A 24,851-nucleotide genomic window follows, 5' to 3' on the forward strand; every position below is an offset into this window, starting at 1 on the left:
GTTTTTCCTTGTATAACTAATGGAACTAAAAGGAGTTGAGCTATACGTTGTCCTGCATTGATTACAATAATTTTATTAGGAGCGGAGGCTAATATTTTTATCTCTCCTGTATAATCAGAGTCAATCACACCAGGATGAATAAGTATTCCTTTTAAAGACGCACTGCTGCGCCCCAAGAGCAATCCAGCTGTCCCTGGAGGTAAAGGCCCAAACACTCCTGTGGCAAGGGTTTGAACCCCCATCTCGGGAGTTAGTACTGTGTAGGAGGTGGCACAGAGGTCCAATCCCGCGCTGCCTCTTGTGGCTCGACAGAGGTCTGCAATGGTTCTTTTGGAACCTGCAGCGTTGCCCCATAACATTGTTTCGGGGCCAGGGGCTGGCCCCTCACCCAGTTTCCCGAAACCGGGGGCAAAGGATTACCTTGAATATCCGTTTTAGAACGGCAATCCCGTGCCCAATGTTTTCCTTTTTTACATCGTGGGCACAAATTAGGAATGTTAACAGGGCTTTGTTGTTTTTGAGGGCACACTGCCGCCCGATGGCCAGGTTGACCACAAACAAAACAACCAGAATTACCTGACTTTTGAAGTCCTTTCTTATTCCGGGCTTGTTGCTGAAAAAGTACCTCCTTTATGCTTTTTCCTTGTAATGCTGCTGCCATAGCAATGCCTTGCATGTAGGAGGGTCCAATATCAGCACAAATGCGAATAAAATCAGACAGATCTCCCTTTTTACGATAAGGTCTTAAGGCAGCTTGACAGGCAGAGTTAGCGTTTTCAAAAGCCAATTGTTTTGCCAATAACATCCCAGCCTGTTCATCTGACATTATCTTACCTATAGTATCTAAAAGCCGTGCCACGAAGTCTTGGTAAGGCTCATCAGGTCCCTGTCGGACTTTTGAAAGATCTTCTGTCTTAGTACTGGAGCTAGGAAGTTTTTTCCATGCCTGCCGAGCTGCATTTGATATTTGTGCATATGCACCAGGTAAGAAATTAAGTTGAGTATCAGTAGCCTGGTAAGGGCCTTCACCAATCAACATTTCATAGGAGGTTTGTATATTTTGCTGTCGGTTAACATCAGCTATACGAGCACATTGTTCAAAAAATTCAGATTTCCATAGTAAATAATCTCCCCCTGAGAGACAAGCCCTAGCTGTTTGTTTCCAATCATTTGGGGGTAAAGCTTGAGTACCCAAATTTTCTATCATAGCAATGGTGAATGGAGCGGTAGGACCGTATTGTGAACAAGCAATCTTTAACTCTTTTAGTTGCTTAAAAGGCAGTGATTCATAATAACGCTGGTTGTTATTTTCAAAGACAGGAAAAGCAAGAGAAAAATCAGAGACAACCTCACCAAGTCGCTGTGCTTGTCTCAATGCCTTCTGCAGCGGAGACATGTTTTCAGACGGTGGAGAGGGCCCTGGAGGGGGATCGAGACCAGCCACAACAGAAGGAGCATAAGCAGGGGGAAGAGGCGGAGCAGAAGGAGATTTGGCATTGTTACTAGGAAACTTGATTCCTGAGTTCTGTAAAGCAATAGTGAGGTTTTTTAAACATTCAACCAATTCATCTTTAGATGTTGACGCCCCCTTTTCTTGTGCTAAAAAACCCCAATCTTCTTGATGGTATTTAGCAGCTTCTTCGTCTAATTCTGCCTCATCTGTGGAGGAAAGTGAATCATCATTATCCGAAGGACGCAATAAATTAGGAAGCGGAGGATCACCTTCAACTCCCTCGGGAACAGCATACCTGGGTTCCGAATCGGGAACATGGAGAGGATTTTCTTCCTGTTTTAATAAATTTCCTAAACGTTTTAATTCATCATTATCAAAATCCAGACAATCACGAATTAGTGTCCAAAAGGATAAAGTTTCAACAGGGATTTTTTCAGGGCCATGTAAAGTATAATGAGTCCGGATTTGTTCCCCTACCTTCTTCCATGTCTCCAAATTTACTGTACCTTCTCTGGGGAACCAAGGGCAAACCTCCTCAATAAATGAAAGAAAATTGATTAGTTTAGGTTTGGAAACAGTAATTCCCCGATGTTTCAACATTACAGATAGCATATGTACAAACAATTGACGACTATGCGTCTGTCCCATATTTATACTCTCAACTATATACCTTACTACTCCTCCTCTATGTTAATGCACTTGTATACTTATATACTCACTCTTTTTAATTAATGAGAGTAGTGGCGAGGAAAACTGTCGAACAGCCCCACGTTGGGCGCCACCTGCCGCGGCCAGCACAAGCAAGAGTCGCACCTGCACAGGGAGAGAACGGAGCGTCCCCGCTAAGAAAATAAGAGAGAGACAAAAGATGGGGTTGAGAGGATCAGACCAAAATGGCTGATACCTTGCTTTATTGTGCTGCAGTATATATAGGATAAAATACGTGATTTCTGACCTTTACAAGATTGTTTTTCATCTCCAAATACAATCACCAGACCCGTACCATTGTATACAGATCACAATAAGCTAATCTATCTTCTATGACATGTTGCCGAAACCAAACATCTTGGAGCCTTAAGGGCTATAAAAATTCTTGAGGGTGGCGGGACAGGGAGCTTAGGCACATGTCCTAGGGCTCTGCATAACGCCGAGCAGCTCCCAAGACTTAACCCTTCACGGGCAGTCCCCCGCAGAGCCAGACATCCTGGAATGTGAAGTCAAGTGGGCCTTAGAAAGCATCACTATGAACAAAGCTAGTGGAGGTGATGGAGTTCCAGTTGAACTATTTCAAATCCTGAAAGATGATGCTGAGAAAGTGTTGCAATCAATATGCCAGCAAATTTGGAAAACTCAGCAGTGGCCACAGGACTGGAAAAGGTCAGTTTTCATTCCAATCCCAAAGAAAGGCAATGCCAAAGAATGCTCAAACTACCACACAATTGCACTCATCTCACATGCTAGTAAAGTAATGCTCAAAATTCTCCAAGCCAGGTTTCAACAATACATGAACCGTGAACTCCCTGATGTTCAAGCTGATTTTAGAAAAAGCAGAGGAACCAGCGATCAAATTGCCAACATCCGCTGGATCATCGAAAAAGCAAAGGAGTTGAGAAAAACATCTATTTCTGCTTTATTGACTATGCCAAAGCCTTTGACTGTGTGGATCACAACACACTGTGGAAAATTCTGAAAGAGATGGGAATACCAGACCACCTGACCTGCCTCTTGAGAAATCTGTATGCAGGTCAGGAAGCAACAGTTAGAACTGGACGTGGAACAACAGACTGGTTCCAAATAGGAAAAGGACCACGTCAAGGCTGTATATTGTCACCCTGCTTATTTAACTTCTATTCAGGGTACATCATGAGAAACGCTGGGTTGAAAGAAACACAAGCTGGAATCAAGATTGCTGGGAGAAATATCAACAACCTCAGATATGCAGATGACATCACCCTTATGGCAGAAAGTGAAGAGAAACTGAAAAGCCTCTTGATGAAAGTGAAAGAGGAGAGTGAAAAAGTTGGCTTAAAGCTCAACATTCAGAAAACGAAGATCATGGCATCTGGTCCCATCACTTCATGGGAAATAGATGGAGAAACAGTGGAAACAGTGTCAGACTTTTTTTTTTTTGGTGGGGGGGGCTCCAAAATCACTGAAGATGGTGACTACAGCCATGAAATTAAAAGACGCTTACTCCTTGGAAGAAAAGTTATGACCAACCTAGATAGTATATTGAAAAGCAGAAACATTACTTTGCCGACTAAGGTCCCTCTAGTCAAGGCTATGGTTTTTCCAGTGGTCATGTATGGATGTGAGAGTTGGACTGTGAAGAAAGCTGAGCACTGAAGAATGGATGCTTTTGAACTGTGGTGTTGGAGAAGACTCTTGAGAGTCCCTTGGACTGCGAGGAGGTCCAACCAGGCCATTCTGAAGGAGATCAACTCTGGGATTTCTCTGGAAGGAATGATGCTAAAGCTGAAGCTCCAGTACTTTGGCCACCTCATGTGAAGAGTTGACTCATTGGAAAAGACTCTGATGCTGGGAGGGATTAGGGGCAGGAGGAGAAGGGGACGACCGAGGATGAGATGGCTGGATGGCATCACGGACTCGATGGACATGAGTCTGAGTGAACTCCGGGAGATGGTGATGGACAGGGAGGCCTGGCGTGCTGCGATTCATGGGGTTGCAAAGAGTCGGACACGACTGAGCGACTGAACTGAACGGAACTGAACTGATTGACATGGAACAACAGACTGGTTCCAAATAGGAAAAGGAGTACGTCAAGGCTGTATATTGTCACCCGGCTTATTTAACTTATATACAGAGTACATCATGAGAAACGCTGAGTTGGAAGAAGCACAAGCTGGAATCAAATTTGCTGGGAGAAATATCAATAACTTCAGATATGGAGATGACACCATGCTTATGGCAGAAAGTGAAGAGGAACTCAAAAGCGTCTTGATGAAAGTAAAAGTGGAGAGTGAAAAAGTTGGCTTAAAGCTCAACATTCAGAAAAACGAAGATCATGGCATCCGGTCCTACCACTTCATGGGAAATAGATGGAGAAACAGTGGAAACAGTGTCAGACTTTATTTTTTTGGGCTCCAACATCACTGCAGATCGTGACTGCAGCCATGAAATTAAAAGATGGTTACTCCTTGGAAGAAAAGTTGTGACCAACCTAGATAGCATACTGAAAAGCAGAGACATTGCCTACAAAGGTCCGTCTAGTCAAGGATATGTTTTTTTCAGTGGTCATGTATGGATGTGAGTTTGGACAGTGAAGAAAGCTGAGCACGGAAGAATTGATGCTTTTGAACTGTGGTGTTGGAGAAGACTCTTGAGAGTCCCTTGGACTGCGAGGAGATCCAACAAGTCCATTCTGAAAGAGATCAGCCCTGGGATTTTTTTGGAGGGAATGATTCTGAAGCTGAAACTCCAGTACTTTGGCCACCTCATGTGAAGAGTTGACTCACTGGAAAAAACTCTGAAGCTGGGAGGGAGGAAAGGGGACAACAGAGAATGAGATGGCTGGATGGCATCACTGACTCGAAGGACATGAGTTAGAGAACTCCGGGAGATGGTGATGGACAGGGAGGCCTGGCGTGCTGCAATTCATGGGGTCGCAAAGAGTCAGACAGGACTGAGTGACTGAACTGAATTGAACTGATTCCCAGTGGAGAGGGCGGCTATCTTGTCCTCCCTCTTCCCTACTGATTCATTACCAACGCATTCATCTTCGTAATCAACAGCTTTTCTCAGGAGTCAGGAGTCAGCGTTTGTCCCAAGATATACATCACATCCTTCCAAGTAAGGTCATAAAGCAGAGTAACACCTTTAAAAGCTCTAATATAGTTTTCTGGGTGTTCTAAATAGTCTCCCAGATCCTCCTTGATCTTTTGTGTTTCTTGACAGGAAAAGGGCTTATTAACTCTCATAGACTGATCATTTCTCCCGGTGGGTGCTTCCTGAAGAGGCAACAGCTTGTGTGGCTATTCCTCAGTCTCTCTGGCTGTTCTGTGCATATGATACCAGGGATAGATTGGAGAAACCTGCTTTACTTTATCTCTTTGTCTCTTGTCCTCCATCTCATCTCTTACTTCAATGGTCTGAGTTTCTTTGAAACCAGAGTAGTCTGAGGTTGTACTGAGACAGAAGTTGTTTAGACCTCTTCTTGGGCAATTTGAATTTCAGTTTGGGCTTTTACTGAGACCAAAACAACCCTTCTTGGGAGGTGGGGGTTTCTCTGACTTCCAGTTTGCCCAATTTGGAGCCCCGGTTAGGGGGGCAAAGTAGGAGGACAGGAGGGAGCTGAAGGTTTCACACCCAAATCTATATCCTTAGGACATAAATCTGGCATATTTCACAGAGAGAAAAAGAGCAACACATATGCTACTTCTACCCATTTCCCTTGTTTTCTATAGAACCAGTCTAATTGTAAAACAGTATTATACTTAAGAGACCCTCCAACTGGCCACCATTTGCCATCCTCCAGTGGGTACCACGGCCATGCAGTATCACATAGGAAGACCAGGTGTGTCTTCTTAAGCCCTGGGGATCAAGTCTATCCCAGTTTTTCAGGATACAGTTCAAAGGGGTGAGGCTGGAATGGTTAGCTCCCATCTGTAAGAGAGGAAAAAATAAAGACCAGGACCATTTTTCTACAGGAGGCATCCCTCCATGTTCTAGATGGGGGTGTAGACAGACTTTACACCAAAGCTTTTCTTTCCTGGTCAGACTTAGTCTGTCCCTTACTGATGCAGGTGCCATACTAGTCCCTCCATGTTCTACCACCGAGATGGGGTGGGGATGCACCAGGGGTATACCTGATGGCATCCCTGACTGACAGCCAACTCCTCATCATTAAAACCTTGTTTGCCTCTGATGACACCCGGGGTGCAATCAGAATAACCTTCTGGAATGCCTCCCAAGCTAAGACCGCTGGGGGAAACATTTGTCACCTGAGTGCCTGTGCATGACCCTGAGTATATTCCTGACCACAATGAGACCAGTATGAACATAAAACTGAAAGGTTTCTTCCAAGCATCACCACACCAGTAAAAGAGCCTCCTCTGGTCCACTAAGAGCCAGTGTTACCAAAGGGAAAAAAAAAAAAAACACCCATTTCAGTTACAATCTGAGTAACCTTTAACCTCAGAGGTGCTCTTGTAGCTAGAGCTCCATCTAACTTCTGAACTTTTGATTCCTAGCGAGGCTAGGCACTTCCTGACTACCAATCCAAGTCTGGGACCTAAGTCATAGTACATAGTAACAGCATAGATCACAAGTCCCTTGAAAGTCTATGATCTGACAGATTAAGTTAGTACTTCTAATTCCCAAGGAGTTAGGAAATGGTCAAAGAGATTGAAAAGTTTGACTGAGAAAGGAGAGTTCAGTCCACACACGTTGCCCATTTCTGGTAAGTCCCCAGAGGAAACATTGGGTGCCTCTTGGCATTGGCAGGTTGGTATAAACCCCCGACAGTTTTCTGCCATAAGCCATATGAGGTCACTACATAACTACAGAGCAGGGCTCCTCACTTGTCATTCATTTACACAAGCACACCGTAGAGTTAGTAAAGTACAGCAGAAAATGTGTTCACTAGGAGAACAAAGAACTAGAGCTCCAAAGCATGCTTGCCTTGTCCTGAAGAATCGCTGACGAGCCCCCAAGATAAAAGGTTGTTGCTGAACCACCAAAAGATGCCAGGATTTTTGGCCTCTGGAGGAGAAGAATTCAATGCGGGGCCAGAGACGAGGCTTGGTCACTCAGAGCTTTTGTGCAATAGAGTTATTAAAGTATGAAAGGGATAGAGAAATCTTCTAACATAGACATCAGAAGGGGGCAGAAAGAGTACCCCCTTGTTAGTGTTAGCAATGGAGCTATATACTCTTTAAATAGTTATTACAATGAATCCAAAGAATGTCTAGAGGTAGTAAAGACCTCACTAGACCTACTCCCATAATTTACATTTTAAGATAACAGGATTAGCCAGAAAGTTTTTTTCAGAGACTGTCCTCAAGCAGGATACATTATTGTTATATAATCCTAAGGAATGCAGAGGGAAAAAAACAGTTTGTCTTTTCTTTCTCATTGAGAATCCCAGACCCCTCTCTCATTGGGGACCCCTGGACTTCTTATCAACCTGCCTAGGAAATGACTCTCTCACTTCTCTTGGGATTTCATAAAGGATCTCTTAATGACTTTTCCTTTAGTTTCATTTGACCAGCCAAAGTAGCTTTTTACATAATAGTAGCAAATGAAATCTTATAAATTATACAGGATTCACATAAACTTAAATAGAACCTAACCAGTTAAAAGATCTAAAAATTATTCTTAAACTCGGTCATTATTAAAAGTGCCCCAAACACTAGTAACAGCACCTTTCAGTTCAGTTCAGTCCAGTCACTCAGTTGTGTCTGACTCTTTGCGACTCCATGAATCGCAGCACATCAGGCCTCCCTGTCCATTACCAACACCCAGAGTTCATTTAGATTCACATCCATCGAGTCAGTGATGTCATCCAGCCATCTCATCCTCTGTCTTCCCCTTCTTCTCCTGCCCCAATCCCTCCCAGCATCAGAGTCTTTTCCAGTGAGTCAACTCGTCGCATGAGGTGGCCAAAGTACTGGAGTTTCAGCTTCAGCATCATTCCTTCCAAAGAAATCCCAGGGCTGATCTCCTTCAGAATGGACTGGTTGGACCTCCTTGCAGTCCAAGAGACTCTCAAGAGTCTTCTCCAACACCACAGTTCAAAAGCATCAATTCTTCAGTGCTCAGCTTTCTTCACAGTCCAACTCTCACATCCATACATGACCACTGAAAAAACTATAGCCTTGACTAGATGGGTTTTTGTTGGCAAAGTAATGTCTCTGCTTTTCAGTATGCTATCTAGGTTGGTCATAACTTTTATTCCAAGGAGTAAGCATCTTTTAACTTCATGGCTGAAGTCACTATCTGCAGTGATTTTACCTTCACTAAAATATCATATTGTCTCAGAACCTAGATTCTACATTTAGAGAAAAAAAGGAAAATTCTTTTAGGAGAGGTAATTGCTTTCATTTCATGTCAAGAAGAATCTAGGCTACCAATACTCTTCAGTTAAAGAATAACAATGATTCCCCCAAAATTAAATAAAGCTATTCCTTTACAAAGCAAAAGATGTGTAAATGTTCAATTTTTATTGATTTTAATAAGTGTTACATATATACACACTTTCTATTAAACATTGTTTCATTTTGTGTGCAGGGCTCTTTGTGCAAGCAGATAAGACTAAACAGAGAGATAATAAGTTATGTAATCACAGATATAGTATGCATTGACTCAAATAAAGGAAGCATTGTTTACCAGCTGTAATCTTCTACAGAGTAAACAGGTGGAAAGGAGTCTTAACAATTAATCATTACAGGTGTGCACACATAATAACCAACCACAAATAAAGTTCAAAAGTATATTTCAACATGATGAATTACTCAAATATTTTAAAAAAGAGAACTGGCTAAGCAAATTAAATGTTTATATCCTAAGAGACATGTATTTTAGATGTCTCTACTAACTGTATTAAAAACTAGGGTCTTTTGTTTAAGAACTGTAATAAATCCTGCAATATATAAATTTTACTAATGCTTACCTGGTGGCTTGGTGGCTCATATGGAAAAGAATCTTCCTGCAATGTAGGAGACCAGGGTTAGATCCTTGGGTTGAGAAGATTCCCCTGAAGAAGGGAATGGCAACCCACTCCAGAATTCTTTCCTGGAGAATCCCATGGGCAGAGAAGCCTGGCAGAGTATAGTCCATGGGGTCACAAAGGGTCAGACATGACTGTGCAACTAACACTTTCACTTTCAATTTACCTACTAAGTAAATATATTACAATGATATTATAATAGTTCAAGTAATTAATCTCATCATGGATTTATATATATATATATAATTTCTGGGAAGACATGATATTTAAAAAAATTGAAAAGATAAGACCTAAAAATTTTGGGGTAAAATGATCAGAATTTTATTCCTAAATATAGTCAGCTTAATCTTCATTTCTTTAATTCTTATTCATATTTTCAGTTTTAACCATTTTCTAACTCTATTTATTTTAGAAGATTATATAAATAAAAATTAAAATACTATGTTTTTTTAAAAGAGAAATATACAAATAAATATAATTTTTATAAAGTCTCATTAAGTTTTCCTCCAGGGGCTTGCTTTCCTAGTATTTAATTGATTTTTTTTCAACTTCACATATTCTAGGCTTTGTAATTAGTTGTTTACTTAATGCCTGCATGTAGAAGGATTGTGAGGGTTTGACATTCGAATGTATTCATGCTATTACTGAAATGGCTTTAAGCCAGTAAAAATTTTAATGAATTTTTTCATCCACACACAAAGGCCTCATTGGACTTCAAACTGAGGAGGTGAAGGCACAGACAATATTTCAGTTTTGATTGTTGTGGGTATTCTAAATATTTGTGAAACAGGAGGGAAGGGGGCAGAGAATGGCCTTTAAAACAGTGACATAATACAAGGACATGACATAAACTGATGAAAACCAAATAGGACCAAGACCGTATATTGTCACTCTGCTTATTTAACTTACATGCAGAACATCATGCAATATGCTGGGCTTGATGAATCACAAGCTGAAGTCAAGATTGCCAGGAGAAACAGCAACCTCAGATATGCAGATGATACCACTCTAGTGGCAGAAAGTGAAGAGGAACTAAAGAACCTCTTAATAATGTTGAAAAAGGAGAGTGAAAAACTTGGCTTGAAACTCAACATTCAAAAAGGTAACATAATGGCATCTGGTCAAATTACTTCATGGGAAATAGGAGGGGAAAAAGTGGAAACAATGGACTGTAAGGATATCAAAAAGGTCAATCCTAAAGGAAATCAACCCAGTATATACATTGAAGGACTGATGCTGAAGCTGAAACTCCAGCACTTTGGCCACCTGAGGCAAAGAGCAGACTCATTGGAAAAGATCCTCATGTTGGGAAAGACTGAAGGCAAAAGGGGAAGGGGACAACAGAGGATGGGATAGTTAGTGTCACCAACTCAACGGACATGAATTTGAGCAAACTCTGAGAGTTAGTGGAGGACAGAGGAGCCTGGAGTGTTGCAGTCTATGAGGTTGCAAAGAGTCGGACATGAATTAGCAACTGAAAAAGGTCCAAGATGGCAGATAGTCAACTTCCTCTGTCTTTAGCCTCAATTTAGGCTCACTGTAACACATCAGCAAGCTAAATAATGCAATAGGTGCCATGAGAGTTTCAAGGTCAACTATAAAGATCAAAAAGTGTGCAGTGGTCTAATTTATAGAAATTCACACCCCTTCCCCAAAATAGCTGGAATACTCTTCCCACTCATTGGCCTATGAAATTACTCGCCCCTATAAAAACGGACAATCCCATACTCTGGGGTTACTTTCACTCTCTGAGATGGCCTACACTCTATGCAGTCTGTTTCTGTCTAAATAAATCCATCTCTTATCTATCATTTTGTCCCTCATTGAATTCTCTCTTCAATGAGACATCAAGAACCTGAGTTGTTATGGAGTCTAAGCTCTCTCTGCTTCTGCACAATAGGTCAATAGATTGGAGACAAAGAATACTTTATTCAGAAAGCAGGCTGACTGAGAAGATGGCAGAACAAATGTCTCAAAATAACCATCTCCTTGGGATCTGGCTGCCAGATTCTTTAGTAGAGAAGAATGGAGGAGGGGCTAAGAAGGAAAGCAAAAAAGTCATTATCTTGCAAATCTCTCCTGGATTGGCCAATCTCAGGGAGGGGATGTGTTAATCTTTTCTTTCTTGTAGCTGGTCACAGGTGGGCAGAGTCAAGTTATCTCCCTGTGAGTTGAACAAAGGCACTTTAGTTTTTAACAGTCAGGCAGAAGGGCCGGGTTTCCTATTATGTATGCTTATAATAACAAAAGCAATGACAAGCAAAAGTTAAAATCAAAGAAACTGATCCAACATGGAGTGAGAAATGGCTCTTCCCTGCAACAGAGCTTCATTAAGACCTGAGACCAAGTGTGATCTCAGTTATGGGTTCAAGTTCCAATCTGAGTTATACAGTTTCATTTGGAATTACCTGAAACACAGAGCAATGCCAAAGAATGGAAGGAGACTAGGGAGCATTTGTTACATGTCTGCAGCAAAATAAGTACTGAAAACTGAGAGTAAATATTTAGAAACTTTTATTTCAAACTCAACAGAGCAATTTCATGTATGTTAATATAATAATAAAACAAGAAAAGTTCTTGTATTTCTTTTTAATTTTATGTTTGAAATTACTAACTTCCATTATATTTTCCAAAATCTTTGGTACATAATAAATTTTGGGGAAAATTGATCTTTTACCTCAGAAAGCTTGAGAAGAAGAAATGTAGGTTATATAGATTATGAGGAGTTGGGCATGGTCATATAAAAGACTGGAAATAAGAAGTGGAACATATAGGACTTTGCATGCCATGTTGCATTATTTACATGTGATCTCATAAGAAATGAAAGGTTGTGCATTTAAAAATATGTTAGACATTTTAGAAAAAAATAAAAAACTCAAGCATGTGTTAAAATTTACCAGTGTGCAAGCAAATAAATCAGCAATGTGCTGAAATCATTAAAAAGTGGAAGTTTCAGAGACTGTGCAGAATTAGAGTGATAAATTTCATTTCACGTAATTTCATTCCATGGTGTCATAGGAGCATTATGCCCAAGTCCGTTTTTACAGAAGATGTCTGTACGAGAATGATCTGTGATGCCAGTTATACAGACATTAGTTTAGAATTAAAAAAAAAAAAAACAAAAAAAAACGATGAAGCAAATGATAGAGATATAACTTTGTCTAACGTTGAAATAACATGTTTTCACTTCCTCCCAACAACAAACGTGAAAATATAAAATTGTGTCAAACAGAGATCTGAAAGGACACTAGTTCTGATTTTAATCATTGCCAGGGGATGTCCCTCCAGCCAAGCTGTAAAAAAAGTTGATGACTCAGTTCATCCACTTCTCTCTTTTTTTAAGTTAAAGTAAAAATTATTTGTTTATTTTTCATGGAAAGGCTTTTTATTTTAAATTTAGACGTGTGTACATGTCAATCCCAAACTTCTAACTTATTCCTCCCTCCAGTCTTTGCCCCTGGTAACCATAAATTCCTTATCTATGTCTGTGAGTCTGTTTCTGCTTTGTAAATAAGTTCATGGGTACCATTTTTAATAGATTCTGCATATAAATGATATCATATATTTGCCTTTCTGTCTTACTTCACTTAGCATGATATCTCCCATCCATGTTGCTTCAGAGGTCATTTTCATTATTTTTAATGGTTGAGCAATATTCCATTGCATATATGTACCACATCTTCTTTATGCTTTCATCTGTTGATGGACATTTAAGTTGCTTCCATGTCTTGGCTATTTTAAACAGTGCTGCAGTGAACATTGAAGTGTACGTATTCTTTTGAACCATCGTTTTCTCTGGATATATGCCCAAGAGTGGGATTTCTGGGTCATAAGAAACTCTATTTTTAGTTGTTTTGGAAACTTTCATACTGTTCTCTATAGTAGCTGTACCACCAACAGTGTAGGAGGGCTCCCTTTTCTCCACACTCTATCCACCATTTATCTTTTTCAGATATTTTGATGATGATCATTCTAACTGGTGTGTGGTGATATCTCATTGCAGTTTGGATTTGCACTTCTCTAATAATCAGTGATGCTGAACACATTTTCATATGCCTCTTGCCCCTCTGCATGTCTTCTTTGGAGAAATGTCTCTTTGGTCTTCTTCCTACTTTTAAATATTAACTTAATTTATTTTTTATATTGTAAATCAGCTAACCCCTTTTCAGTCACATTGCTTGCAAATATTTTTTCCAAATCTGTATATTGTCTTTTCTTTTTTTTTTTTTTATAGTTTTCTCTGTTGTGAAAATCTTCTGAATTTCATTAGGTCCCTTGTTTATTTTTGTTTTTATTTCCATTACTCTGCATGATGGCTTAAAAAAAAAATATTGCTGCGATTTTGTCAAAGAGGGTTTTGCTTATTGTTTTCCTCTTAAAATTTTAAAGTACCCAGTCTTATATTTAGCCTAAATAGTATATGTAAGGAATGGCGTACAAATAAATGTAAGTCCAGTTTATTCATTTCTTACATTGGGGATATTTTATTTTATTTTTTGACACTGAGGAGAGTTTTTGGTAGTGATGAAATATGATGTTTTCATTTTGGAAAGTTAACTGGGTCTGATGTAGAGAATGGATTTAAGGGGTCAATAAAGAGACATTCCAGTGATAACTGTGTACACTGAGAAAGGACTAAACTAAAGTAAGGAAAGAAAATTAACCCTGGCTGCACAATGTAACCTAAGTAAGAAGTTAAACAATGCATCACTGAAACAAAAAGAAGCCAGTTATGTATCAAGACAAACAAGAGTTACTTTCCATGGATTTACCTTTACGCTTCTTTGAAACTTGCCTGAAATTTTGTCAATAATTGCATTATCTGTGATGGAATTAAGGGGAGGTCAATAGCATCTGCTGCTGCTAAGTTGCTTCAGTCGTGTCCGATTCTGTGTGACCCCATAGACAGCAGCCCACCAGGCTCCTCTGTCCCTGGGATTCTCCAGGCAAGAACACTGGAGTGGGTTGCCATTTCCTTCTCCCAAGTGTGTCTCAGGGAATGAATTTTAGAGTCTGAATTAAACTTTCAATTACAAGCAGCAGTCTTCAAATGAATCGCAAGTTCATGAGAAATTTTCCATCAATCTGAAGCTGAAAACATAATAGTTACCTCTTTAAATTAGTCTGCCTGAAATTATTAAGTGTCTGAAGTGACCTATGCCAGAAATGTGGACCTATATATAAGATGTACTTACTTTGAAAACATTGCGGGGAGGGTGTTTAATGTCGAATTTTGGAGGGGAGATTCTCCAAATTACATTACATTAAAAGTAAACACCTGCAATAAAAGAAACACTCATTGTCTTCATCTTGCTTTTGTTTTAGAAATATAGCTCTCTGACACTCTTTACTTATTTAAAAAATAAGGCCATCTGGTATAATAGCTTTATATTACCAAGACAAACACATAAAAACCAAAAATCAAAGTCCTTTCTGAGAGTATATAGATAGGATCTATGAGTATGTGATATTCTGTGGTGGTGAAGAAGCCATATACTTCTCTTTAGTGACAAGATACTAGGTTGACCTCAGATAATTTAGCTGTTGCTGGATTTCCCTGGTGGCTCAGATGGTAAAGTGTCTGCCTACAATGCAGGAGAGCTGGGTTCAATCCCTGGGTTGGGAAGATCTCCTGGAGAAGGAAATGGCAAACCCACTCCAGTATTCTTGCCTGGAAAATCCCATGGATGGAGGAGCCTGGTAGGTCACAGCCCATGTGGTCACAAAGAGTCGAACATGGCTGAGCAACTTATGACTGGGTGCCAAATGTTTTTACAAGATGCAAGCAGGATTACAGTAAGGAGATAAGAAGAGACTGTGAGGTTTGAAAGATTTGACCACACTATCAACAGACTTGACCTGGTTGACATATACATTCCATCCAGCCATAGCATAAAGTGTATCCTTTTCAAGAGCACAAAGGAACACTCACCAAGAAAAACAAATTCTGGACCATTAAACATTTTTTTGTATATTTACAATGACTGAAATTATATGAAAAACGTTCTGTGATTGCAGTTCAATTAAACAAGTGTTTTGCCAAAAGCTTTAACTTTTGTTTCAAGTTCAAAGGATTCATTAACAAAAGAAATCACTTATTATACACAAATAAGCAATTTCAATATTTAATGAAGAATTATATAACTTACTTTCAATATATGATCATTAAACAAAAAGAGAAATAGAAACAGTAAAGAGTTACAGCACATATTACTTATTATTTAGGGATGTTAGTTACTCAGTTGTTTCTGATGCTTTGCGACCCCATGGACTATAGCCTGCCAGACTCTGCATTGCAGGCAGATTCTTTACTGTGTGAGCCACCAGGGAAGCCAACAGTACATATTAACACATCACCAAATTGGGTAGACAACATCCAGACTCAAACAGCACTGGGAAGTCCCCATGTAATAGCAATCTGGAGTCTCAGTTGGGAAAAAGTCCCAGGTAATGCATCACTCCTAGGACTTCCTAGGAGTGATTGGTTTTAAGTTAATTTTTTTTTTTTTTTTACAAGTGCTGTTTGTTTTTTTCTTTGTCAACGACGAATTTGCACTTACCAAAGATCATTGCCAATGACTGAATAATAGAGGCATTTGTCAATCTGCCTCTACAGAGATAGAACCCCATGCTGCTATAGCTGTTGACCTTCAGCAACCCTGAGGAGTTCAGGGTGGAGTGAGGCACTCTGCTTCAGGAATCTGGTGACAGGTCTTCAGATAGTTGGATGTGTTTAGTAACAGATTTTATGATCTCCATCCTTGCATCTCCTCATATCTAGAGAAGCACTAAATCCCTTCATGGTGATATCAGATCCTCATGACTAACAAAAAACCTTTTGTAAAATGAGTGCTTCATGGTATCCAACTCCCCTTCACAAACCTTATATTGTCTTTCCCCCACTGCACTTTGGATCAGTCTATAGCGCTATCTGAGATGCTGCCTCCCAGGCTGCAGTCCTCATTTTGCTCCAAATAAGCTTACTCACAGCTCTCAAGTGTATATCTTTTTTTAGTCCACATTGTGAAAATCTTGAAATGTTAAGCCCAGGTGTGGTTGGACAAACCTCCTCCAGGGGATCAACAATTCCAAGACCCATCTCCTATCTCTCTGCTTTCACTCACAGCAGGCATGTAGTCAGGACAGTGTTCAGGCAGGTCATAAACAAGGTCAGAGACATGCTTTGCTATCTTGTCTCTGAAGCCTGAACAGACGATTCCATTTAATCTCCCTAACAACAATAAAAGAGAGAGAGAGAATCACATATATTTGGCAATAAGATATGTTTCTAAACAATTCATGGTTCAAGAAAAGTTGAAATAAAGATTGACAGTATTTTGAATTAAACAAAACGAAAAGACATATATGCAGATTTGTAGCATGCAGCTGACATGCATAAAGGGAAATTTATAGCTTAAATAATTATTAGAAGGAGCATCTAAAATCAATGATTTAAACTGTCACCTTAAGAAGTAGAAAGAAAGAGCATATTAAATCCAGTGAACTTGAAAGAAGGGAATATTAAAGAAAAGGGTAAAATGAATGGATAAAAGTGTGAAGAGTTATATAAATCAATTAAATCAAAAGATAGTTTAAAAGATAATAACACAGATAAACATCCAGCCAATTGATAGAATATGCAAATTACGAATATCTGGAATGAAAGAGCAGGCATTTCCATTATTCATAAAGATTTTTAAAAGAGGATGAGGAAATATTGTGAATAACTATACAATAAATATACCAGGCAAATTTGGCCTTGGAAAATGGAATGAAGCAGGGGCAAAGACTAATAGAGTTTTGCCAAGAAAATGCACTGGTCATAGCAAATACCCTCTTCCAACAACACAGGAGAAGACTCTACACATGGACATCACCAGATGGTCAACACTCAAATCAGACTGATTATATTCTTTGCAGCCAAAGATGGAAAAGCTCTATACAGTCAACAAAAACAAGACCAGAGAGCTGACTGTGGCTCAGATCGTGAACTCCTTATTGCTAAATTCAGAATTAAATTGAAGAAAGTAGGGAAAACCACTAGATCATTCAGGTATGACCTAAATCAAATCCCTTATGATTATACAGTGGAAGTGAGAAATAGATATAGGGCCTAGATCTGATTGATAGAGTGCCTGATGAACTATGGACAGAGGTTCGTGACATTATACAGGAGACAGGATCAAGACCATCCCCATAGAAAACAAATGCAAAAAAGCAAAAAGGCTGTCTGAAGAGGCCTTACAAATAGCTGGGAAAAGAAGAGAAGTGAAAAGCAAAGGAGAAAAGGAAAGATACAAGCATTTGAATGCAGAGTTCCAAAGAATAGCAAGAGATAAGAAAGCCTTCCTCAGTGATCAATGCAAAGAAATAGAGGAAAAGAACAGAATCGGAAAGACTAGAGATCTCTTTCAGAAATGTGGAGTATTTTTTTTTTTTTTAAACTATGGTCTTTGTATACATGATAGATAAGGATTGTGGAGCGGTTATAGGGGAAGTTGCTGAGTGGGTAGACGAGGATAATGCTGAGGTTGAGAGAAAAGAAAACATTAGCAATACGACATTGCAGAATGTTTATAGGAGGTATCCATGATATCAATCTTTGGAAAGAAGGAAATACTTAATTAGGGCTTCTTATGTGTAATTCTGGGCTATACTTTTACTTTTTCTCTTCATTAACTTTCATAATATTTCAAATTTCAGAGATTTAGGAAACTTTAGTTATTTCTCAAAGAAAATGCTGAAATATAAACAATATTTGGGCCTTTTTACTTCATATCCAGCACTTTCTTCATGATTTAAATTTCATTCCAGTTTATTTGCTTATTTAATATTTTTACCAAACTGCTTGACAAATATATGTGAATCCATTGTGATGATTCATTCATATCTTAATTTACTTAATCATTGTTTCTCTCACATATATTTTGAATATTTGATATTTTCTAGAAACTCTGATGCTGATGGGGTTAGAGGGATGCATGTGAATACAAGTTGCCTGGCACATAAACTTTGTCACCTGAACAGCTACATGGTGTCTGCTTTCTAAGAACTTGATTTTTTCCTGAGCAAGTGAGATCACTATCTATAATTACCTAAAATGTGAGAAATTCTAGAATATGTTTTATAAGGGCTGGAATCTTTTTATTCACTGATGTACTCCAAATATCTAATAGAGTGACTGTGACTTACTGTATACTCAATAAATATTTGTTAAATTGAAAGAAGTGCTGTGGGAATGAAACTTGAGAGAAGTGTTTTCCTTTTTCCTCAGAGTTCAGAGGATCTGCCCAAAACTGAAACAGGCATTGACGTGATACAGCATGGCTCACTGCATGCTCAGTGTCCACAGATAAAATCTGGGAGATGGAAGAGACAAATTTGGAATGTAGTGAGAACCGAATTTATTCATAGTCCTTCCCCCTATTTTTGCCAAGGATTGGAACACATCATTACAAAATTTTGGGTAAGGAGGTACTCGATAACATATTTAATTTCTCTGCATTCACCACTTCTTCCCGGCTGAACTGTTTCAATACTCGCTTTTCCCTCACTTTATTCTCCTGTTTCTTGCCACCCTGTCCAGGATTTCTCTCTGTCTCTAATGTCTTGCTTCCCATACTCAGGACCCTGTATTCTTGCTGCCCAAATAACTCTTGAAGATATTCAGTTCCAGTTGGTCTTCTCAGGTCAAAAGCAGTGGAAGCAAAAATCTATAGGTTCTTGTCTTGAATGATTTTTTTTTTTTCCCTCTAATTTCCCTTATTGGGTCCTACTAAGAGAGGAAAGCCAAATTATATTGAAAGTAAAGAGTATGATGGATATATGTATATATATATTTTCATTTTCAGAAACACTGATTCTCTTCAGATTTCTCTTCTGCCTCTAGAGAAAAATCAGGCCTGTAAAAAACACAAGATATGGAAAGAAAGGGACCTGAAAAGGTAAAAAAAAAAAAATAATAATGAATAATAATAATAACAACTTTGTTTTCCAACAAAGCTATCAGCCCCTTGTGTTGTATATTCTATGTTCATGGTTTTCCCTGTAAGGTAGAGTAAGAAATATGTTTTAATTGGCACCTATCATGCAGGTGCATATGTACACACACAGCCTAAAACAGAAGATTCACTCTAAAGAAAGGTCACTCATGTATTGTATTCTTTCATTCATTTTTCTCATCTATACTGTTGGTATATTAAAACTGCTGGTGTTGACCGTTAACTTGATTCTGTAACCTCAGAGATGGGATAAACATAAAGTTTCAAAATCACTGTCTTTGAACAGCTGATTCATTTACTGAGGAAAAAAACCCAGCAAAATAAACAAAACACCCCCAAACAGCAACAACAACAAAGCAGTAGTCAAAGAAAATCAGACTACTAGTAGCTTGCTTCTTATGTAGTACATGATATTTTAAGTACTTTCTACATACTTCCCACATACTTATTCACACATACATTTATTTCTCACATTTGTCATTTTTCAGATGAAGAAACATCAAATTCTATTTTGATAGATTTCAAACAGAATTATTTAAAAAAATAAATGAATATATTCAAGGGCCTTGATACATTTTGATGAACTTCTTTCCATAAAATTAAAGCTTATTTTTAAACATATTAGCATTAACACTTTTACTAATCATATAATCAACATCACTATTGATAATTTGGCGAGTACAAGTGATCTTTCAGTTTAACTTGTGGTACAAATGATGTAAAACTAATTTTTATATATTTGATACGTGTTATTTCCTTTTCATAAATCATATACTAAATCCATTTTCTACACCAGAAGTTTATTTCCTCCATCAGTTTATAGTACATTTTTATTAATATTAATATTTTGAAATGTTTTTGGTAATTTTAAATTTATTATTTGTTTTCTGATATTTCTGATTGTGCTTTTGTTGTCAATATATGTTTTATTTTATTCAGTCAAATTTTTGGTTATTTACTGTTCTCTGTTATACTGTTTTTAGTTTTGAACTTAGTTTTCCCATTTTTTCCATCAAAAAATGTACTTTTTTTCTAATCTTTTAATTTTTTGCATTTTTTTTCTTGACATAGCCACAAGAATTTTTTGAAAATTATATTAGTTGGAGACTTATACAATATTTTTTCTATTTATCAAGGAAGTAAAAGGTAAGGGAAAAGAAAATGAAAGGTGGTAGGAGCAATTCTGGTTACTTAAGAATATAGTTATCATGTTTATATATACAGACAGTGAGTCTTTTGGTATCATTGGTTTGAATCAGCTGGAGAATGTTTTCTTATTTTTTCTTGAATGTCTATATTGTCATTGTTCAAAGGGGAGAGCATGTTAAATAGTCATAATTCACAGTCTAACTCAATCCCTCTGTATTGAATGCAGTAGAACCTCTCTCCTACTCATCTATTGCAAGTATACAGTCTTCTTTTCTGTATTTTTTTAAACTGTATATTTATTGTTATATTAACTGTGGTTTTGGAGATAGAATTGAGCATGACAATACACTATCATGGCAAATCTTAAGTTGGTAGAAATGTAAAAAATTTATGTTTAAAATTACTTAATAAATTTTTTTGGAAGATCTGTAATGTGTTTCAGAAACACTGAAACATCCCAGAGAAGGACTAATAATGAAAATTAAATGGATCCTAATGTTCCAAAGGTTTCCATTTAGTAATTAAAATAAATCTACATATAAAAAATTAAATCATCAATCTATCAATTTCCTTTAAAACAGTCTCTTAAAAATAGCTTAATATACCATGAAATACATGTATTATATTTGTATAAAGTAATAGAGTTGTGTGGTTATCACCACAATAAAGTTTTAGGACATTTTCATCATCCCAAAAGATAACTTCCTATCTGTTTGCAGCCAAATTCCATCCTGTCCCCATCCCAAGGTTACAACTAATCTTTCCACTGATATATATTTTCCTTTCCTACACATTTCACATAAATAGAATTTCCAATGTGTAGTCTTTTGTACTTGACTACTATCATTTAGCATAGTATTTTTGAGGATGGCAATCCACTCCAGGACTATTGCCTGGAAAATCCCATGAACAGAAGAGGCTACAGTCCATGGGGTCGCAAAGAGTCGGACACGACTGAGCGACTTCACTTCACTTCACTTCATGCTGTGGTATGCACCACAGTTCTTCCTTTTACTACTGAATATAATAGTCAGTTTTATGGGTATATCAGATTTTGTTTGTCCATAAATTTATTTCTTCATATATTGGGATGCAAAAATTGAATAGTTTCTTTCCTTTTGGCTATTATCAATAATACTGCTACTAAGAACATTCACTAAAAATATTTATGTGGATAGTATTCACTTCCCTCTGTTATATTCCTGAGAATAAAATTGCTATGTCATTAGCTAAGTTTATATTTACCATTAGAAGAAACTGTGAAACTCTTTTCAAAAGTGACTGCATAATATTACACTTCCATCAGCAAAATGTGAAGGTTTTAGCCTTTCTGCCTCCTTACCAGCACCTCTTAGTATCTATTGCTTTCATTATAGTAATCCTAGTGCATATGAGCAGTAATCACATTGTGGTTTTAATTTGCATTTCTCTAACGGCAAGTGATGCTGAATGTATCTTTATATACCTCCTAGCCACCGATACACTTTGATGAAATGTCTACTGAAAGAGTTTGCCCATTTTTAAACTTCATCCTTCTCTTATTTTAATTGTAAGAGTCATATGTATATTCTGGATGCAAATCCCTTATCAAATACAAGCTTTGTGAATGCATTTTTTCTGTATCATGTTCCCTTCATTTTCACAATGGTACCCTTTGAAGTGTATATTTCTGGACTCTCAATTCTAACCATTATCTATATGTGTATCTATATGCCAGTACCATGCTTTCTTGTTTACTCCATCATTAAAGTAAACTTTGAAATCAGAAAGTATAAATCTTCTATCTTTGCCCTTCATTTTCACAATTATTTTGGTTATTCTAGTTCTTTTCCATATTTATTTTGTGAGTACTTTGTCAATTTTTTAAAGTCTGTAATGAATATATGGATCACTGTGCTCATAATTATCTCATAATAATGAATCTTCCAATCCATGAAATGGTTGTCTTTTCATTTATTTGGATCTTTAATTTTTCTCAGCAATGTTTGATGGTTTTCTGTGTATAGATGTTGCTCCTCTTTTGCTAAATTTGATCCTAGTTGTTTTATGCCATTAAAAAGGATTTATTTTCTTTGTTTCATTTTTGCATTTTGCATGGTGTGTTCCTAATTGTAGGAGGCAGCATGATGTCCTTTCAAAGATGTCCATGTATCAATCCCAGAAACATGCAAATAAGTTAGGTTACATGAAAAAGGGAGAATTTAGGCTAGAGATAAAATTAAGTTTGCTAACCCTGTGACCTTCAGCTAGAGAGATTAGTTTATATTATTTGGACTTGACCATGTAAACACAGTGTTCTTAAAAGTGAAGGACAGAATCAGAGTCAGAAAAAGAGATATGATTTTCCGGGGTTGAAGAAGGGAGAGGGGGATAATGAACCAGAGGCTCCTAGGAACTAGAAAAAGCAAGACGTTGCCAACATCTCAAGAAAGGAATATAAGCCTGCATACCCTAGATTTGTATATTTATGTACCTGAATGCATTTACTTCCCTTTTGTTTTCAGGTCTTGGCAGAAAACCTCACCATGGTCACCGAGTTCCTTTTACTGGGTTTTTCAAGTCTTGGTGACATTCAGCTTGTTCTTTTTGCGGTTTTCCTTTTTCTGTACTTAGCCATTCTCAGTGGCAATGTCACTATTGTTAGTGTCATCCGCCTGGACAAAAGCCTGCACACACCAATGTACTTCTTCCTCGGCATTCTCTCTACATCAGAGACCTGCTACACCTTCGTCATCCTACCCAAGATGCTCATCAATCTCTTTTCTGTGGCCAGGACAATCTCCTTCAACTGTTGCGCCATCCAAATGTTCTTCTTCCTCGGTTTTGCTATTACCAATTGCTTGCTATTGGGAGTTATGGGCTATGATCGTTATGCTGCCATCTGTCACCCTTTACATTACCCTATCCTTATGAGTTGGCAGGTGTGCGGAAAATTGGGAGCCCTCTGTGGGATTGGTGGGTTCTTGGCCTCACTAACAGTAGTATATTTAGTTTTCAGCCTCCCTTTCTGTAGCGCCAACAAAGTCAACCATTACTTCTGTGACATCTCACCAGTTATTCGTCTGGCTTGCACAAACACAGATGCTCATGAATTTGTCATATTCATCTGTGGTGTTCTTGTACTCGTGGTCCCATTTTTATTCATCTGTGTTTCTTATATCTACATTCTGAGGACTATCCTGAAGATTCCCTCTGCTGAAGGCAGACGGAAGGCCTTTTCCACCTGTGCGTCTCATCTCACTGTTGTCATTATTCACTATGGTTGTGCTTCCTATATCTACTTGAGACCAACAGCAAACTATGTGTCTAACAAGGACAGATTAGTAACAGTGACATACACTATTGTCACTCCATTATTAAACCCCATGGTATACAGTCTAAGGAATAAGGATGTTCAAGTTGCTATTAGAAAAGTGTTGGGGAAGAAAGGATCCCTAAAATTGTATGATTGATATATTATTATATTTCAGATTTTGTAATAAATATAGCTTTCTGACAAAGAATGTATGTCCACATCTTTTTAACTGATCATTTCTGTTTTTTGAGAATATTTGGCACATTTTCTTCTCTCAGCTTTTGTAACTCAATTGCAATATAGACAAGTCCAGATAAAGTCAATTATGTGACACCAATGTCTATTTTTCTTTTAGAATAAGATGCTACCTTGAGGTTTATTGAGTTTAGAATGTTACTGACTGTAAAAATAATCATATACTTGACCTGATCAGTGTTATGGCCATAGTGAATCAGTTAATCATTCTAGTCCACATATTGCAACAGACAGTATTTTTGAAAGCAATATTCAAACATGAAATTAGCCTCATGAATATGAGTTGGGAAAGACTTATTTACACTTTAAGGAGTTAGCCGCATATCTAAATCTGTTCACAGACACAATTTGTTGAGAGTCTTTGCTCATGGCCAACCCTATATAAATCATTTCACTCATTTACCATTTAATCTTTCTACATTATACATTTGAACATTACAATGTTCCTTTTTACGTGTTTGAGAAATTATTTATATCATTCTGGCACAGATTTTATGTTTTGTAATTTGAAAATAATGACAGGATAGATTAATTGGCATTCTTGCATCTACTCATTGATATACTCATCTACTACAGAGTATGTAGACATTAGGAAATCAAATTCTCTATGTCCAGAAGTTGCAGCAATTAAATAGAACACTCCAGAAGTAGACTTTACATTTAATACCTTGATCAATTTTCATAAAATGTGGGTGAGATTTGTGTGCAGCAGTCTGACACTAAAGTGATTTTTTAAAGTTTTTATCTATCCTGCTTTATAGGTTTAATTTTCTGTTATTCTCTTCATGTGTGGACCTCCTGAATGACTTTTAAACTTAGCTCATCTTTTTACTCGTGTTTCTAGAAGAAAGAACAATTGTTTTTCTTTGGAGTCAAGTGTGCCTTGCTAAGTCACTTCAGTCCTGTCTGAATCTTTGCAATCCTGTGGACTGTAGCCTTCCATGCTCCTCTGTCCATGGGATTCTCTAGACAAGAATTTTGGAATAGGTAGCCATGCCCTCTTCCAGAGGA

General features: G+C 37.8%; 2 protein-coding genes across 2 annotated transcripts; one reads left to right on the plus strand and one right to left on the minus strand.

Moving 5' to 3' along the window:
* Positions 251–2,101, minus strand: LOC108635662 (endogenous retrovirus group K member 7 Gag polyprotein-like). Its single transcript, XM_018046596.1, has one exon. The coding sequence runs from the start codon at positions 2,099–2,101 to the stop codon at positions 251–253; it is 1,851 nt and encodes a 616-aa protein (XP_017902085.1).
* On the plus strand, positions 22,768–23,742 carry LOC108635663 (olfactory receptor 10R2). The gene has a single exon (XM_018046597.1). The coding sequence runs from the start codon at positions 22,768–22,770 to the stop codon at positions 23,740–23,742; it is 975 nt and encodes a 324-aa protein (XP_017902086.1).

Source organism: Capra hircus, chromosome 3 (genome assembly GCF_001704415.2).
Source record: "Capra hircus breed San Clemente chromosome 3, ASM170441v1, whole genome shotgun sequence".
Classification (NCBI taxonomy): Eukaryota; Metazoa; Chordata; class Mammalia; order Artiodactyla; family Bovidae; genus Capra; species Capra hircus.

Coding starts and splice junctions, on each gene's coding strand:
- LOC108635663 (XM_018046597.1), top strand. CDS start 22,768: ATGCATTTACTTCCCTTTTGTTTTCAGGTCTTGGCAGAAAACCTCACC.
- LOC108635662 (XM_018046596.1), bottom strand. CDS start 2,101: ATGGGACAGACGCATAGTCGTCAATTGTTTGTACATATGCTATCTGTA.